At 31.4% G+C, this 20,494-nt stretch overlaps 1 protein-coding gene across 1 annotated transcript in view; it reads left to right on the top strand.

The window, feature by feature from the left end:
* Positions 1-20,494, top strand: part of TkR86C (Tachykinin-like receptor at 86C) — a 46,286-nt gene that overhangs the window by 6,880 nt on the left and 18,912 nt on the right. Inside the window, exons 2-4 of the mRNA XM_089700024.1 lie at positions 13,478-13,658; positions 15,602-15,713; positions 19,306-19,407. Of these exons, the coding sequence (XP_089556150.1) occupies positions 13,490-13,658; positions 15,602-15,713; positions 19,306-19,407 (383 nt within the window). The 5' untranslated portion in view covers positions 13,478-13,489. The remainder of the gene's footprint in view (positions 1-13,477; positions 13,659-15,601; positions 15,714-19,305; positions 19,408-20,494) is intronic.

Genomic DNA, 20,494 nt, shown 5'->3' with positions numbered 1-20,494 from the left:
AGGTGATTTCTATAAGTTACTCTTTCTAAACCAACTTTCTTTAGTAGGCGTTTATTTTTTTTATTATTATTATTGCCTATGGGCACATAACCTACCCACACAACATTTCATGAAAAATAACTAATGCGATTTGGATTAAATTTGCAACGATAGATTGAAAACCATATCAACCGCTATTTCCAAGATGGCGTCCATAGGACAAGGATGGCCACGTGTACCCCACAAACTTGGTGATAGCTTCACACTGATCCCCCTACACATCAAAAAAATAAAATTGAGTCCTCTAAAAAACGCAACCCCAAATGTAACTTTTCAATGGACTGAATAACTACCCGAGTCAATATTACGAACAAATTTAAGCCTTCATATTAGCAATATCATAACAGCTGATAACGATTATTCGTAATTGATATTATACCTATGTGTTACGAAATATTTAATTTTGTACATTTATGGTTTTAAAGGCAGATGTGTATAACAAGCCAACATTATAATAAAATCGATAAGTATATGAACTGTAAACCACTTCTTTCAGCTCAATGAAGTTTAAACAAATCAATGCTTTACAATAAATAACTTTTTACATGAAGAATAACATTCTAGAAGTCTCTAAATATAACATTAGGTAATTGATTTTTGAAACTCACTTTTTATGTGATGGTTTAAAACGGGAATATTCTTCCAATTCATCGAATAACTGGGAATATACAGATAGGTTTTTCTTTTTATTAATTATCCGTTTATTCCATTCCGCTGTCGCAGAATAAATATTAATACGAGAAAGCTCACATGGTACGAATATAAACATTGACTAACAAATGGTAATAGAATTATATTATGGCCCCATATTTTGGCATTTACGTTGTGTATCAACCGTACTTCCTTATTTTATGCTCGTGTTATAATCGTACAATAACAATATTATATCAATGAAAATATGTATTTGGAAAAGAATAGCAATAGGTATTATTTTTGTAAGTCTTAATATTTGCATGGGCGCATGTGAAGTTACAACAAGAAAAATATACCGGCTGAATTGTTAATCTCCTCCTTTTTTTGAAGTCGGTTAAAAAGGTATTGAACAGAATTAAAATTGATATGCAGATAGAATGACGGTGTAGAGAACCACATAATATTTTATCTGAGCACCGCAAAGCTTTCGCAAAGGCTTATGTAAGTCATTATTATCAGTATGCATTAGCTATTCTGAAGGCAATATAAATACGCCATAAAAAAATTGAATTGCTCAAAACAAAGTTAAACAAATTTATTATAATCCTAACGAAGTGACTGAGAACTGGGTCACCGAATTTCAGATTAATAATTCTCGGCCAAGAGTCAGGACACATTATTTACTTAAACTTAAATTTGCTTGATTTTGCCCATGGGTTCGTCCGCGGGTGGAACCACGAAGAATCGCTAGTTATCTTATTTTGTGATCTAAAATTTCTAATATGCAGTAGCGGAGTGGTAATTATGTATACGTAGCTATCCCTAGAGGCTTGGGTTCAAATTAAAGCGGAGCAAGCAATTTCAGAGTGATGGTTATTAAGTATGGTAGTAATTTTATTTATAAATAGGGCAAAATCAAGTTTTTCCATAGCCTATGTGTTGCACGTAACATCTCTGACAAGTTTTAATAAAATAGTATCTATTTAATACACAATTTTCCCACAAAAGTGGTCTATTTTTCTCCTCATTCATTCATTCATTCATTCATTCTTTCATTCAACTTGCTCTTATTCAATTAATGCAGGTTACGATTGATGGTTTGATTTGGTTCGAATATCTTGAACGGTTAGAGAGTAGGATGTTTTATGGTTATATCGGACAGAAACGATGAAAACATGCACCCTTAAAGGGAATTGGTCAGGTTACTCTATAACCCTGTATTGGGTCTTGAAGCTAGGAGTGTTTAAAATATTTGTGTTATGATCTCAATTGTTTTATGTAATTTAAAATAGAAATGTTTCAATTATATTTCTGTTATTAATCGTAATCTGCAGTGTATAGTGACTGAGAACGGCGATAAAGTTACCGACATAAGATATTGAACTTAATATTTTAAAAAGCCCTACAACTGTATTTCTCAGTCAGTTCAAGTTTAGGCTTATTCAACATTTATAAGCGCTGCTCGAGTCGGGGTTCGCCGTCAAACTTAACTTTTCAAATACTACGTAATTGGTTAAGTCGTCAACTTTTGAAACTTGGTTGAGTTTTACATACTATTACTTCGTTTCAAAATCTTGAGAAGAAGTTTACAATTGTATAAAATAATTGTAACTATTATCTCATTGTTCATTTCATTTTACATTCAAAACCTTTTAAGACCTGGATGGATAAAATATTAAATTATAATGCGGTTTAGAGTAAGCTAAGATATTGCGTTATATTTTTCTTTTCCTATATTAAATTAATTCAAAAACATTTTAAAATTTCTCACAAAGGTAAATAAAGAACACAATACACAAGAATTATTTCCCAGAAGCTGGATTAGAAGCAAATAACGTAGTACCTTTATTATTGTTATTTATATTAAGCGATCCATTTATTTTCCTATCATTCTTAATACCCCACTACAGCTTAATGGATAAGATTATTTGTCCATCATATCCACATTAATCTTTCTGTCGTTATTGTGAGATCCATTCCTCGTTGAGTTAAAATTATATATTACCTATACTAGCTGTGCACAGCGGTTTTACCAGCATTGCTCCGCTCCTGTTGGTCTTAGCGTGATGATATATAGCCTATAGCCGTCCTCGATAAATGGGCTATCTAACACGTAAATAATTTTTCAAATCGGACCAGCAGTTCCTCATTAGCTCGTTCAAAGAAACAAACTCTTATTTATCTTCATATTTATATAATATCGTATTACGTTTTTACTTCAATAATAATCGGCAACATAATAATTGGTATAAAATATGTAATATGCGTCTACGTTATATTATCAGAGTTATATTACAGCTGTTCTTCCAATTGAACTAGTAAATAATTCCGTTAACCTCATTTTAAATATAAATAGATAACCATTGATTTAATTATTAATGCTCATATTCATAATATGATTGACATTAACAACCATTGCGTGTAGTCGTAGTTAGCGATGCTTATAAATATAAGTATAAATACTATACTTGATAAATAAAGAAATTAAAGTTATCATTTATTATTATGTAAAATGTGAGCGTGACCGTCGCAACATTTAATCGATTTAACATGCAACTTAATTTTGTTCGGGATTTTCATATCTGAATTTTATGAAAACGTTTCGTTTCAAAACCTTGGGACAAAATTAATAGACGTAGGTACATTAATATATTTCTATAAACGTTTATCCTTTCTATTTTCGTGAAAAATCTTTTTCCTGCTATATTTTATGGAAATCCTGTTCGTTGTTTGCGCGAAAAGGTAAACTTTGTTTTTATTTTTCGACAAAGTATCTTAATACTATTATAAAGGCGAAAGTTTGTATGGATGTATGGATGTATGGATGTTTGTTACTCTTTCACGTAAAAACTACTGAACCGATTACAATGAAATTTAGCACACATATAGAGGGTAACTTGGATTAACACATAGGATAGGTTTTATCCCGGAAATCCCACGGGAACGGGAACTATGCGGGTTTTCCTTTGAAAACGCAGGCGAAGCCGCGGGCGGAAATCTAGTACCACCATAATTGACTGACCGGTTGGCTTAGTTGGTAGTGGCCCTGCCTTCCAAGCACTGGCTTGGAACCCACGACCACTGGGTCGTGGGTTCGATTCCCACCCGGGGCAAATATTTGTGTGATGAACATAGATGTTTGCTCTGTATCTGGGTGTTAATTATCTATGTAAGTATGTATTTATTTCAAATTATATATTATGTATGTTTATCAGCCATCTGGTTTCCATAACACAAGCGAAAGCTTAGTATGGGATCAGTTCGTGTCGTGTGTGAAAATTGTCCTGAAATATTTATTTATTATTAATTATAATAATAATAATTGTCCGATAGCTATTGGGGCCCTGGGTAGTAGGTACTATTATATTCTGTGCCCTGGGGCTGAATTTGAACAAAATATAATTTTAACTAGATCATCTTTATTCAATGGATTGTGCTATTTTAATTCGGTTTTATAATAGATTTTTTCCTGTTTTAATAATATAACAAAGTGTAATTTTCCTCAAAGAGATTTAGAGAAATTTAGTGAGGTAGGTTATTCTAGAGCGTTTAATATTTATTTTATCTTTGAGCTGTTTCATCAAGTTCCTTTTTTACAGCGCGAGCGCCCGTATTTTTGCAATTAATTTGTTAATAGCTGGTATATTAACTGGCATATTATTGACTACTAGCTGTTTCCCGCGGTTTCACCCGCATTGCTCCGCTCCTGTTGGTCTTAGCGTGATGATATATAGCCTATAGCCTTCCTCGATAAATGGGCTATCTAACACCGAAAGAATTTTTCAAATCGGACCAGTAGTTCCCGAGATTAGCGCGTTCAAACAAACAAACAAACAAACTCTTCAGCTTTATAATATTAGTATAGATAAATTATTGAGTTGTGAAAATTGCTATATAGCCTCGGGCGATAAGCTAGTACAAAGGATATGAGTGCATGTACATTATTCAGCATTTACTTTTTAGTTGTATCTATCTTGGAAGTGTGTTTTTTAGTTTTTCAAACTTTATTTATATATGTTCTAAATTCTGATTATGTTACCTTTTTAATATGATAGTTACGATTATGTACCTTCTTATTTCCTTCTCTGGTTTTTTTATTCTCCTTATTTTTCCATATTGTAAATTAACAATAAGGTAAAAAAATCTTACTTTCTTCAGTAAGTATAAATTATTTATATCCTGCAGTTGTTATATCCACTTTGCCCGTAGCAGTTTGTGACCATGATCAATGGAGGTCGTGGAATCGATATGTTATTTATTTATGTTATTCCGTTATGTTAATACCTCGAATATATAGTAGAAGAATATAAAGTAGGGAAATTTATATTACCAGAACTGATTTACCACAGAATGGCGATCTTTTTCTATATTGGTGAACGTAGAACTCTCTTTTTTCAATTTCCAATAGAAATTAATAAAAAAACAATTTTAACAATAAACTTAATTCTTTGATCAGATCTGGACAAATTAATTCTGAAGTTATTTAAAAAAAATACAGTCAATGTTTCAACTTTCAACCTCCTGTTAAGATCAGTTGAAAATAATAACTAGCTACAGGCTTACCATAATACACATATTATATACCTACAACGAAAATGAAAATACGTACAGGAAAAAAATGTGAAATGCATTTGCCTAATACCCCACAAGAGGAAACTTCACATCATATCCGACAAGAAGGCTTATACATAGGGAACGGGCAAGTTGCGGAGGGCCTGGAAACGGGCAACTGCTGGGCGGGACATGCGGAAGATTGCGAATGTGTACCCGCATCCCGTCTAAAGCAGCGCGTTGGTACACGGTGGGGTTTTGGTCTTTAGGAATCCGACATAACCCACGGCTCCTTCCCCGGGAGCCGTGGAAATCTTAGGCAAGATTTCCCCACTTGAAAAAAAAAATACATAGGAATAAAATAACATTACATAAATAAATTAACAGCAAAGAGTACTATAATAATACGGCAATTAACAGTTACAAAAATTAAGAATTAACGGATAGTCCTCAGAAGTTTTGCCGTAAATCTCTCTCCGGGCTCATTACTTTGCTAAGATTAGTTTCTTACGAACTTAGTAATGTCATCGCAATGCACAAAATTGTTATAAATAGTCTTTTAATGTTTGAGCACACTTTGTAAGAGAATATTCAGACTTGATAATTTTAACAGAAATAAGTTCTTTTATACTTTCTTTTTATAATGCCTTCTTATTATCAGCTTTGGAGATTTTCAACTCTTTCTTCGTTGATTAAATATTTGAAAAAACTTCCTGGTTCAACAGATTCAGAAATTCATTATTACTTTTGAAATATTTTCAAGTAAAGTTGACCTCGAATGGTGGAAAATAAGAATTTTTTTTAAACCAAAACAATTTGTAGTGCGGAATATGCTTTGTTATACTTAGTATTGAAAGTTTTTGAAACTACGTATATGATTTAACATAATTTTCAAGAATGCTATTTGCTTATTTTTGGCTTTAAATTGGGTAAAAATTCTTAAATTTAATATATAATTTTAAATGTGTGTTGTAAGTTACAACACATAAATACAAACTAAGCGTAAATGTAACAATAAATTTCGAACTATGTACTACCTCGTAAATTTCAGTACATAGTGCAATTGGCGCTCGGTAAAATAGTTCTTGTTTGGTATTGAATCAAATTGATAGTCTTATGAATCAATAATATTAACTATCACAAAAGTAGGTATAATAGAGCCTGTCCCGGTATCACTCGGATAATAGCCTGTGCTTGGTAAAGATAATATAATATTATCTAGCGGTCCGCCCCGGCTTTTCTCGTGGTACCAACATGTTTAAACTATCCTATCTCTCAAGTTGGATCATGGTGTGCGAATTTTATTATAATCGGTTAAGTGGTTTAGGAGTCCATTGAGGACAAACATTGTGACACGAGATTTATATATATTAAGATACATATATGAATCGGAGCAAAACCTTCAATTTATGGCGAATCCATTTACAGCTTTCATTCCTTGCTTATCGTACCGTTCAGGAATGAAATGGGATAATGCGTTAAAATTGATGGAAACTATGACGGACATTGCGTGATTGTATCTATTGTTTTTCTTTAATAATATTTTTCTTCCTTTTCCTTATAAAGCAAAAATATTAGCTGATTATACTTTATTTATGGAGTACCTATAGCCAATTCCATTCTCTGAATAATTGTTAAACATTTTTCTTGAAAAATAACATTTTGAAGACGAATCAAAAACCTTGTAAAATCTATTTGTACTTTTGTTGACAATGAACTCCATTTTAACACGATTCAGAAGATACAAAGAGAATGCGAAAGCAAATAAAGCGAAAGAATATCATTTTATTTTAAAATCATTACAATTTACGTGGAAATCGTTTCTTGTAAACGAAATAAAATGAGGGAAGTTAATTGAAAGTAAAGAAAGCTGGTCTTTGAGAAAATTTGAGAAATAAAATATCTAACTGTAATATTTCACATAGTAATGTTAAAAGAAAAAGGTTCATTCTGCCAGCAGGAGCACTAATGACTGTAACTAGTCGTGTTAGTTAGAGAAATAAAGCGAGGAATTCCCTTTTTTAAAGTTGGTTCAATTATTTAAGAGAGGGCTTAAAAATTATGAAATTATATTTAATACAAAGACTGCTCAATTTATGATATTTGGAAATGGTTCTGGGCATTTTTATCATTACAATAAATATTTTCCAGCACTAGTTAAGTTTAAAAACAGTCAAAATAAACTACTTCAGAGTTCAGCTTCCTTCCATTTAAATAGACAAAATGAAGTAATATTGGCAATTACTTGATTATATAATGATCTTATTTTTTCTGCTTGTTTTTTTCGAGGACGAGGGCCACACAAGGACGAAACTTTATATTCTGCTTCACTATACAATATTTTGATTTTTGATAATAATTGGTTTAAATCGAGATTAATTCGTTACAGTTTTATTATACATTGATATCACATTACATATCTTGTTTCAATTTTCATTCATTAATTATTGAACCAATAATTCGTAATTGTTAAAGCTAATTACATTAATACGGTCACCAACAAATGATTCAAATTCTATTTTGTTGAATAAATGGCTTTGCAAAATATTATATCCTTATTAAATCTTATTTTAATAATTGTAATATAATTATAATTGTACGAAAAAAATAAAAAATAAGATATTTATTTACCTAACTGCTGTGCTCTGCGGTTTCACCCGCATTGCTCCGCTCCTATTGTTCTTAGTGTGATGATATATAGCCTTCCTCGATAAAAGGGCTATCTAACATCGAAATAATTTTTCAAATAGTCCCTGAGATTTGCGCGTTCAAACAAACAAACTCTTCAGCTATATAATTATAGATAGGCTGAAAATTTAATCGTTTAATTTTCCAATCATTAAATTTACCTACTAAATATACAACTTCAATTGCCCATGAAGCGGAAGATATGGGTTCTAATTATATAATGTTAATCATAAAAGTAAGAACAAATTCTCATTTCGTGGAGTGTAAAACACAATTAAAATAAAGATAGAAACGGATAATCGCTTCCCGTTTGCTTTCAGAGCGGATTAACTAAATTGTTTCTGTTTTAATGCGATTAAAACGTCATTTATGAAAAACTAACTAGAATAAACTAAATGAGAAAAGTTAAATTAACTAACCATCTTAATCGAGGCATATTTTGAAAATAAAATAAATAGACGAATTACGAATTACTATTGTTACTAACTAGCTGTGCCCCGCGGTTTCACCCACATTGCTCCGCTCCTGTTGGTCTTAGGGTGATGATATATAGCCTATAACCTTCCTCGATAAATAGACTAACACCGAAATAATTTTTCAAATCGGACCAGTAGTAGTTCCTGAGATTAGCGCGTTTAAACAATATTATAGTATAGTATCTATAGATTAGTTAGCTCTTTAGTAAATATCATCTTGAAAAAGAAAAAGAAATGCCCAATGTGGGTCATAATATTAGTTGGAAGTTCAGATACTGTGCAAGTTTTGAAGAAAACTAACTTTCTGGATTCTTAAACAGTGACTTGCTTTATTTAAGTGTACGGAAAGTCTACCCTCTCCCGATCATGTATTTCTTCAGTTAATCTTGTTATTGAAGCGGTAAGCGCTCTAATTCCCATTTAATATTTATTATACATACCTACTTCTAACAGTAAGATGAAACCGGAATCTTAACTTGTGTTTACTGTAGTATTCGTGCTTTACGAATACATTGGAAATCTCATTATCATCATTATTTTATGGCAAAATGTAGACAGACTTGCAATTAACCAAATTAATTTAGACTCCATTTCAGAAGTAATTAGCGTTCTAACTACACTACTACTAGACTAAAAATTTAGTCTCATATAAATTTACTCTGTTTTAATGTGTTTAAAATACAAGAGTACTAGAAAATCAATAAATAACTTAATAAATTAAAAAACGTAGGAATCTAAATCTATATCATATCGAATTTCATCAATCGACAGTCATAAAATTTAACAGCATCTTGACTAATCTTGGGTCCAGAATCTAGAATATTCATGAAATGTTTACTAGTTTAATTTGGGTACTTCAAAGTTCAATTTGTAACCAAATTAATAGGATATCAACGAACGAGTCAATCTAGATGTACCGACATCAGAATTTGTGTCATACAAATGTAACAACTTTAAATATATAACGGTTAATACATTATTCTATATACGAGTAAACTGGTCAGATATGGATTGATGTAAATATTTTCATTGCTGTATGTTCATGTCTTCATATACTTATCCTCTTTTCGGTTATTTCAAAAAATACTTAATTATTATGAGAGACGTACATTTTGACCAAAGTCTTATAGTTCAGCAGTTAAAAGTTTCGCACGCTCATGTGGTCTCAAACTTTTAATTGAAGAACTTATACAACTAACCTATCACTGCTCATGTATAATAATTGGCTTTTATGATTAATTATAGCACAATGTATTTTCTAGTGCAATAACGAAGTTGCCAAAACTTTAGTGTACACTTTTACGTTAAGTGCAAAACGCTTAATTTAGACACGGCCACTTGCGCTATCTATTCAAAGTACGTATAGTCTATGTTCGTGCAGATAGTTTCGCATAATTTAGGAAAGATACTAACAATACTGTGTTAATTTACATAAAAGCGAGTGCATAATTGTCTCAATTTTTTATATTAATGATTTCATCATCGTACAAATAAAATATTAAAAAACTAAACCATTCCTGTTTCCAGTGATGCAATTTTCAGTAATAAAACAAAAAAACTTACTTAAAATACGTCACTACTTCAATTACAATTCATTACAATTTACAATTAGAGTAGAGTAATGGCTAATAATAATTAACTTATGGAGGAATGAGCCCACAGAACATATTATATACTCAGGGGAATGAGCCCCGTTCTGAAGCGACTCCGATTTTTATATCATTAACTACCACCGTTATCACAATTTTATAATATACCTTCAGAATATTCAGTAATCATATAAACTACTCAAATCAGTGACTGTTAAAATAATAATAAATATTATTAAAGTCATATTATAGGTATACTTGTCGTTAAGAAGTTACTTGTTCTAAAATTACTCGCCAAAATAAATTATAAGAGCAATTTAAAAGAACATTGTTTGTGATACTAATGGCTGCTTTTCAAGTATGAGTGCTTTACTAACACTGTTAATACTATTATTGTTTTCTTGTAATCAAGTCAGTTTCAAGACGTTAATATTCACTTTACACCGTTCTTACAAAAATATTGAAACAGCTGTGAAGCTGCTAATTAATGCGTTGTAGCATGCTACGCTTTACATTCTAAGAACTGTTGACTAATTAAGAAGATTGCACTGCCTGCGAGTTTTCTTATTACCTACTTTTTAATTCCTTCAAAATAGTGTAAACTGACTTTATGCATCTTATAATTAGTTTTTGTATAATTTTAAGGTGTGTGAGTATTTTATATTTAATAGCGGCCGTCGCGTTTGTTGACAGAATTTTCTAAAACCCTTCAATGACATCTGCCAAAGGTTCGGGGAAGTACCATATTACATAAATTATTATGCTAAACATTTATATTATAATGTTGTATCTTATATTATAATGTTGGAGATTCCTTTGTAAATGAAAATTCCTTTCCATAATGATTTATTAGTTTTGGAAATACTTCGTTACTACGCGCTGGTTTTTTCCATGTATTTGTGCTATATTCAGTATCAAACTTTTATGTGATATTTGTTCGTTATAGTTAAGAGTCAGTTGTATTATTGACAAAAAGTTTTCTTCGACTATTAAACATTATTTCTTGAACAAGCTTCAATAATTTGTTTATATCTAAAACATATTACATATTATAATGCGCATGTTTTGAACAGCTCGTGAAATTCGTATCCTTTGAAACTTAATTTCAGACTTGATTTTAATCCACTATAATATATAGACTAGGTAGTTTCTTAAAAATAATAATGACGGTAGAACATTGTAGAATTTCTTAAATAAAATCAGAATAAAACCTAAAAAGTTGACCAAAGTAAAGGTACATTCTGTTCGTAGATAAAGAAACATATCTCTGCCCCATTCATCGCAATTTCTTCCAAACGATTATTTGATACTAATTCTATTATAATATGTATCTATTACTAGCGGTCCGCCCCGGCTTCGCCCGTGGTACATATGAAAAATAGATGTTGGCCGATTCTCAGACTTACCCGATATGCACAGAAAATTTCATGAGAATCGGTCCACCCGTTTCGGAGGAGTATGCAGACTAACATTGTGACACGAGAATTTTATATATAAGATAATATGTTGCATAAACTGCCTCGCAAAATAATTATAGTACTGTAACTGACGTAACATTTATTTGTTTTATGAAACAATTTACAAAAAACGTAACGTTTTTTTTGTGTATTAGAATTGGTTATAAAATATGAATAACATTTTACAATATAGACCGGTGATTATATTATCCTGACGGAATGTTTGTCGAGTCAACTACAACAATGCTGACGAGCAAAGCTTTCGTTTAAACCCTAAAAATTGTTTGTTCTTTGCAAAGACGAAACATGAATTCTCTTTGTGAACGGAACGTAGCCGTGACATGTTTCATCGACAAAGGCGAACAAAAGATTCAATATTCGGGACCAACAGAAGATTACTTCTATTTGCAGCACTAGTTACAAATTCGTTTAATATCTACTGGTATGTCTAACTGAATTGCAGTTGGTGCGACGTTTAATTTGTATAAAATTCCAATATAGGTAGGTAGCTGTTACATTGCCTAAAATTGCCGGTCAAAAAGTTTTTGACCGATTTTTGCAGTGAAAAGTCAAAATCATTTTTAACTGCAAAGGCAAAGAGATGACAAATGAAAACCCATTGTATATTATAGTTGAGGGTTTCAAAATATATATTATTTTAACTTGATAAATTGACACGATATAATAATAAAGATATAATAATTCAGCGTTTTATTGTTTTAAGAGATTTATTATAGCACAAGAGTTATAAATTGATTGTATAATTGGAATTATTATAGCCATACAGTGGGTTTATTTCCTTTTATTATTCGCGGAACTGAGAAGGCTATAGCAACTTTCAGTTTTGGGAATTATAATCACTTTTTTATCCGTAATTGATAATAACGTGGCCTTCTTCTTACTTCTTACCTTACTTTTTTTCCCCCATAATAATTATGCTAGGCTGTGTAGCTGAAGTCTTTCTTTGTTTGTCCGTTTCAACCAACGTCACACCCCGGATACTCCATACAAAATTATCGTTTTGACAGTCACACTGTAGAGACTGCAAATGTGTGTGTTAACGCTTTATGGTTGGCACATTTGTGACTAGCGTTAAAAAAAAATTCGCGTTTTTCTGATGAAATACATCCATAAACAGCACAATATCTAACCATTTTCTACGAAAAACGATAATTACAATTCCAAAATAATAAAATTACTTTAAGTCAATTAATGATTAATGTTGTCAATCTTCGTTGCGTATCGTCCTTGCAGAAAAATGTGGCCCATTTAATCACGATCGCGCGGGGTGAGGTAAGTGTTTAATTTTGGCGGGAGGCGGAGAGTGTCCGTTCTGTAGCGTTTAGCTACTATTATGTATTCTGTGCAAACGTTTCAACTGTTCGCTATCGAATTCCTGTGTATAAAGTCCGTTCATTTAGGAACGACACAGCTCACAGACTAATTTTCACTACGGTTGACATCAGTGAACGGCCCCACTGGGCCGTAAAAAGGAAAAAATTAAAACCTGTGTATGGCGAGATCAGAAACAAAAGCCTGTGTTATCCAACTATATTTTTAGGAATTCTCCTGGACATCGTTTGCGGTTTCGGTCACGTTTTCTACGAAACACTTGAGGGTAGAAATTGTTACTCAATAATTTGGAAACTATGACAAAAAATACTTGGACGGTACGTGATATTGTATACAGGAAAAGGGATGAATCGAATGGTCGAAGTTGGTTCAAATCCAAATAAAAGTGATTTATACATTTATCATAAAATATGCTTTTGCCCTTTACAGAAATCGACCAAAATAGCGCATGTAGGTACGTAACCCTAACAAAACTAAGCATGTGCGTTGTAAACATCCTATGTGTACAGGACACATGGACAAAATCCAATAAAATCGTGCGGAATCGGCACGACTTTCTTCCACATTAATTAATGTATATATAATATGTACAATCATATTATTAGTATTAATGCAGTTACAGTGTACATGTACAGATTCTACAAGCATACTAAGATATACGTATTAATGAAGATACTATGTACATGTACAGGACACATGGAAGATGGAAGCCAATGAAAGCGCGCGCACGGGGGCGGCGCTGTTGGACCCCAATTCGCCGACCCTGATCATCACGATGCCGGTGTGGGTCCACAACTCCTGGGTCTGCCTCTTTGGAGCCATGCTGGCTATATCCATTGGAGGGAACGCTATTGTTATATGGATTGTTGCAGGTCAGTTATCTTGAGAATTTCATGCTTTTTAGTGTTAGTAGTCAGCGCAAAGAAAAAGTGACGCGCAAAATAAATTTTAGAGTTATAAATATTTGAAGTAATTATGAATTTCCTTCAGGGTATTTGTAAAGTTATTACTACATTTATAATTGTTTTTTTCACCTATTGATTATTATTTTTACTCAAAGGTACAATAGTAGCTATAGTAAGTTCATTCCTTATTTAATTATTCACTTACTCTTTGCTTATTATGTCTATTATTTATCTCAAAATCGATTCAGTTTTCTTTAGCTTGTTAAATACGTTAATGTTATTAGAAGTTTAGAAGTGTTAGATATGCAACTTTGACCTCTTCTTCTCCTTAAAATTGTTCTTCGCAATTGCGTATTTATGGAAGAGATAATGGGTCAAGTTCGTAGCTTGATTTGCAGTAAAGTTGACCAAAAAACTTGAACCAATTTAAAGGGATTCTGACGGCATCGTTGGTGATTAAACTTTTTGCATTAGCGTTGAAAACGTGAGGTCGAAACGAGTCATTTTAATTTTTCATGGTTTCTTCTTAACTTTTCGTGGTTTAATAAGGATTGAGGGTTTTCCTGCAAAAATATGATCATTATATTGCTGTGCATCAACTTTGAGAAGTTTACTGGGCTTGGAATTTTATTTTACATACCTTACATGTAAAATTCGTAAAATTTTATAGGTTACTAGTGGTCCGCCCCGGCTTCGCCCGTGGTACCTACATGTTTAAACTATCCTATCTCTCAAGTTGGATCGAACTGCACATGGTGTGCGAATTTTATTATAATCGGTTAAGTGGTTTAGGAGTCCATTGAGGACAAACATTGTGACACGAGATTTATATATTATACTAGCGGTCCGCCCCGGCTTCGCCCGTGGTACATATTTACGTTTTCTCTACATAAGAACCATCCTCGTACTTCAAGGAATATAATAAAAAAAGAATTATCGAAATCGGTTTAGCCGTTCTCGAGTTATGCGCTTACCAACACATTTTGCGATTCATTTTTATATATAAGACTAGCGGTCCGCCCCGGCTTCGCCCGTGGTACATATTTACGTTTTCTCTACATAAAAACCATCCTCGTAGTTCAAGGAATATAATAAAAAAAGAATTATCGAAATCGGTTCAGCCGTTCTCGAGTTATGCGCTTACCAACACATTTTGCGATTCATTTTTATATATAAGATTAAGATTTGAGATGTGAAAAACAATCATTTCGCTACAAATATGAAAATCATAAACCCACGATTGAAGTGTTTTCTTTACAACTCATTAGACTGATGTTAATGCATGACATTATGGTAACCTATTGTGCCTGACCTAATTAAAGCCCGTAGGGGCTTAGTAGGGGTACTTGTAATCATAGTTATACAGTCACGTAACTTGGCAACATTTAGATTCACATAATTTTTAACCGACTTCAAAAAAGGAAGAGGTATTATTTTGGGTTTGTTATCTCAGAGCATTCGATTTAATCGATTTTAATGATTATTTTAATATGAAATAATCCGATTAGCCCCATTTAAACTTTTTTTAGTTGTGAGAATTTGATGGCGGTTTAGTGTTTTGTGAAAAATAATTATACGAATTCGAGACGAACTCTCTTATCTTTAAGATTCTTTTAAACATAAATTATGCCAACAACCCTAGAAGGACAGGTAGTTTTAGTTCCACTAAGGCATGTTACTTTAGCAATGTTAAAGGGTTAGGGAAAAATTTGAGTTGCACCATTTGACAATTTTACAGAAGGCTTCTTAATTTTAACACTAACCAAAACCGCACGCGTTTTACCTTTTTTAAGGTTAACGTTAAATAACTGTTAGTAACACGAAATCAACCCAATTACAAGAAGGTTGCTAATTTACGTGCCGAATAATATAGTGAATATTCACATGTAAATGTATTTTGTTTGTTCCAGCACACCGTCGGATGCGCACCGTCACTAATTACTTCTTGGTGAATTTATCCTTCGCTGATTTGATGATGTCGTCTTTGAACTGTCTCTTCAACTTTATCTACATGTTACACAGGTATTTCACGTTAATTATTTTAATATAATTTTGTGCATAATATATAGGTAGGTATATAATATTATTCTTTAGAACGTTATCGCGTAACAACTGTTCCACAAATATATTTTGATCAACTTCCAGTTTTGGTTATGTGACAAAAAAGTATGTACATGTTATTTCCTGAAGTAGATATATCTTACTATAATATATCTTTATATAAAATTCGATAAATATCGGTTACATAGTTTATTTGTGAAATAGATTACAAAACACAAGTACTCCAATAATATTTAATATAGTTAGAGCTAACCTATATTGATTTAGTCAGAATTATTTGGATATTCTGCGAAATACCTATACACGAAGTTTCAGAACAACGTAAGGTTAAAGTGGTTAAAGTTCTTGCAAAATAGTTTTCGTAACAATAAACTAAGTTTCAACTAAAATTGCTTATATAAATTTAAAAGTTATTTATTATAAAAAGTAAGATAGGGTCTTAAACTATGCGAACTGAATAATGTGTGTTAACAATCACTTTTGAAAATAACTATAGACGTCCTTATTTTTTTTTTAGTTTTGTATATATTAATAACCTTCTATTAAATTCAATCTTATTTATATCTATAAAAGACTTAAAACTTAAAAAGACAATTTTAAAGAAAAATATAACTATGTAATACAAGCTAAAATAATGTAACGTGTGAGAGAAAATTATAAAACATGAACCGATATTAAAATTCGTAGAACTTATCAGTTCATCACGCTAGAGCGGTAAAATATGATGAATTATCCTCTGTGGTCTACCATGCATGATATGAGTAATCATCATTATACATACAAAATAATAATAAATTAAAAACTTTTTACATCACTGGTCTTTCGTCCGCCTTTTACAAACCCTTAGAATTAATAACGATCACATCACATGGATATAAATCTAAAGAATTGCGACATTATCGTCAAATTAAAAAGTAATCTGTACTTATATTGTAAAGCTGTAGAGTTTTTTTGCTTGCACGCGCTAATCTTTGAAACCGTGGGTCCGATTAGAAAAAATATATCACTGTTAGATAGTTCTTTTACTGAGGAAGGTTTATAGGCTAATGACAAATAGTATAATTATTGATCAATTACTGAATCAAAGTTCGATTTTATTACATAATATGTATTAATAGAATTATTTCAATACATAATATGTATATATATTATAATACATATGTATTGAAATAATTCTATTGAAATTCACACATATTATCATCACGCTAAGACCAAAAGGAGCGAAACAATGCGGGTGAAACCGCAGAACACAGCTATAATTTATATCAGTATTTGAAAAACGTTTCAGGATCGTTACAATTATGTCCCGCACGCAAAGTCGTCTTCCATTCCATTGAATAGGTCGAGATTAAAAACACGCTTTTGCATGCATAGCATTTGTCAATCGTATAAAACATGGGATTTTGAAACAAATCTGGAAAATAAGCACAGCTAAAAATACAATATCAATATCCAATCCTTGGCGTGAGCTGAATACATCAACATTTGTGATTTGATTCGTTTTATTTTAATTCTTCTACATTCATTCGACATGACCTCCATTTTATGTAATCACAAATGTTACGTGCCCTTTTGCGGCGAATAAATAACAAATTGAATCTAAAAACAAATACGATTATATCATTTTTTTCAATTGGATTCGGAGCGTGATATTATGTAAATTTTAATGATACAAATGTCAAAAATACGAATAAGAAACGCAGGACTATGTTTATGTTTATTGCGGTGCATTTACATCAAATGAACATAGAGCTAGAGCTAGAGCAAGAGCATTCTTTCGTAATCTTTTAGTCTAAACGAAAACTCGTATTCAGTGTTGTTCAGAATTACAACATTGCATATTAGTTATAATCTTTTGGAACGCACAAAGAACAACGAAAGAATGCTCTACGCCTGTTTACACTAAAAGAATTTGACATAGTGGGGATAGATTAAGCATTCGCTCGTTTGATGCAAATGAACCGTTACAATTTGTTCTTTAGGCCGTAGAGAAACGTGTAGTCCAATTCCGTATCTTAACGTTACTTTTTCCTCCTTTATCCAGACATTATTCTTGGAAGACAAATATTAAATGTATGTGTTTTGTTGTAGTGATCCGAAAATATGTTGAATAGAAACCTGTTACTAGGTTATATAATATTCCACTGAGCAATACATAAATTGAACTCTGGTTCAATTAATTAACACCTCTTGGTCCCTAGTACTTATTTTCAGCAATTAATGACAATACAATTTGAAAAGTATACACAATTTGGGTACAATAGGCCTTTCGTTGACATAACGTATTCAATTCGGCAAATCGTTTCTGAAATTACCGGGGTCTCGCTTTTCGTGGAGCAGTCACATTCAGGTACAGGGAAAATAGTATACACATTTTATTAATGTTAAAGAATAACAGGAAATTTGACGCATGACCTTTTTACTTTAAAATAACCTGAAGAGAGGGTATTTTATATCTATAGGCTTTGTGTTAGGTATATAAAAATTAAAAATATAGATTATAAGCTTTATTATGATTGTATGAATATTGAATATATGATTCTGCTTTACAATCAAACGTTCTCAGTGCAAATACACTCAAAATTTTCCAAATATTATCATTTAATTTCTTGAAGATTTCTTGTATTTAATTACAAAATGTTCGTTCCTAATTATCCTGTCAAATAATGACTTATATTATAGTTAACATTGTCGTCGTCTCGATATAATATTTATTTTATACGGTTCGACTTGGTTTCGACATTCAAATCAACTCAAAACACATAGAGTGGTAACTTGGTTGACTTTCCAATAACAATTAGCGAAGTACATTTAATTAATAACAAATGTTATTTGACTTGATTCAGCAATGAATTTATAATGTAAAGTGGTTAACATGAATTCTTACAAAGTCGTTAAACATCATTTACGATTACTTTGAATTTATTTAAGTACTTCTAATACAAACTTTTAAGTCGTATGTAATTATTTGCAAATTAGAAACCTTTACAAGATGGGTAAAGACTTGGAATGACAGTCAACTTAGTTCTTTATTAACTTTAAAGGGCATAACGGGACGAAAAAAGATTGAGGGCATCGATACGGTAATACGGGTCCGATCTCGATCCAAATACTTATTTATAGATGCATTTTCTACTTTAAATATATTTAATTTTTTATACTATCGAAATCTATATCTAAACTAAATATTTTATTCTTTATACTATGAAATTATTTTTTTATATTTTAAACTTTCGTTTATGAACTAAAGAAAAATGATGAAGAATAAAATTATTTAATTTTTGTTTTAATACCACATTGTTATTTCTGCCACCTCAATTTTCATAACGACTATTGACTTCACTTTTATATGGGCTTGTCTTCTAAAGATCTGAATATTAGGACGGTATTATAAGTCCGGAATTTAATAGATGAATTTTCTTGTTAATTCTGGCGTTTAACATAGTATGTCTTATGTAAGAAATCAAGCCACTTTGCTCAAGAAACAATTAAATAAACAATATGAAATAAACATAATATTGAACAGAACAATAATACATTCATTTTGTTACAGTGACTGGGTTTTCGGTGTACAATATTGCAAACTGAGCAACTTCATAGCGAACGTGACAGTGGCGGCAAGCGTGTTCACTCTGACGGGGATATCATTTGACAGGTAAGCAATATACTGGGAAAAACTACTGCGAACTTTTCTGGAACGTTCTAGAAGGTTCTCGAAGCAATGGCTAATATTTATATAATTTCACTTTTAAAATTGTTAGGCTTATAGTGTCTATTGAGATATCTTGAAAGTCCTCTTATCTAGATTGAATTTTAGTAGAAAAATAGAAAGCAATGTCTATCATAAAATATGTGCTAATATGGGTGTTTTTATAATGGTAATACCTACAAACATTTTTTTATGAAAATGCGAACTTATACAAGTTTATTTTGAAATAGAGAGAGAAATGTATCTTTTCATCTTCTCATATTCTCAAGTTATGCCTTGGTACTTTAAATATTTAAAAACATAAAAATTAAAAATAAATTAATATTACTATGCGACACAATATCTGGAAGATACATAAAAGATTCCTGATAAAACTAAATTAAAAGAAAAAAATTGTATGTGACTATAAAAGGCTTCCCACATCAGTATAATTTAGCGCGAAGTTCCTACGTGACTGGTTTTCAACGCCGATATTTAGGCTTAAATACGTAACAAAGAATACCTATCCTAAATAATTTAAGAGATCTACCTTTATCATGTACTACCTATGTCCCCGTTTGTGGCTAAAATAACACGAATATTCCAAATAATTAAAGAGTTTTACTTTTATTGTGTATCTACTAGCTACGTCCCTCGTTTTCATTCAATAATTAATGCATGAAAGTTATATATCTATAAAGATACGAGATAGATATACATATATCAATGGAAAAAATACAATTATTATCTACTGTAGCAAATAACATAAAATTGGACTAATAATACTAATATCACATTCACACAGTTATCTTAAAGATGAGTATCCATACCTTCTACTTTGTACTATGGTCTCTTATTTGAACTGTATCTAAAGAACTACCTACGACATGAAATACTGTAACTTTTAATTGAATACTTTCAAAACTTTCACTGTATTTAATTTCAGTATCCTGGAAGTAACATTTGAATTTACAATAAGTTATAAATTGAAAACAATTGAGTACTTGGATAATATAAATACAGGAATCGTGGGAATCGAGATGTTATAACTTAT

This window comes from Colias philodice, chromosome 10 (genome assembly GCF_061535455.1).
Source record: "Colias philodice isolate Cphi_HAF_F1 chromosome 10, ilColPhil1 Martin Lab GWU primary, whole genome shotgun sequence".
Taxonomy (NCBI): domain Eukaryota; kingdom Metazoa; phylum Arthropoda; class Insecta; order Lepidoptera; family Pieridae; genus Colias; species Colias philodice.
This window is presented reverse-complemented; position numbering and strand designations above follow the sequence as displayed.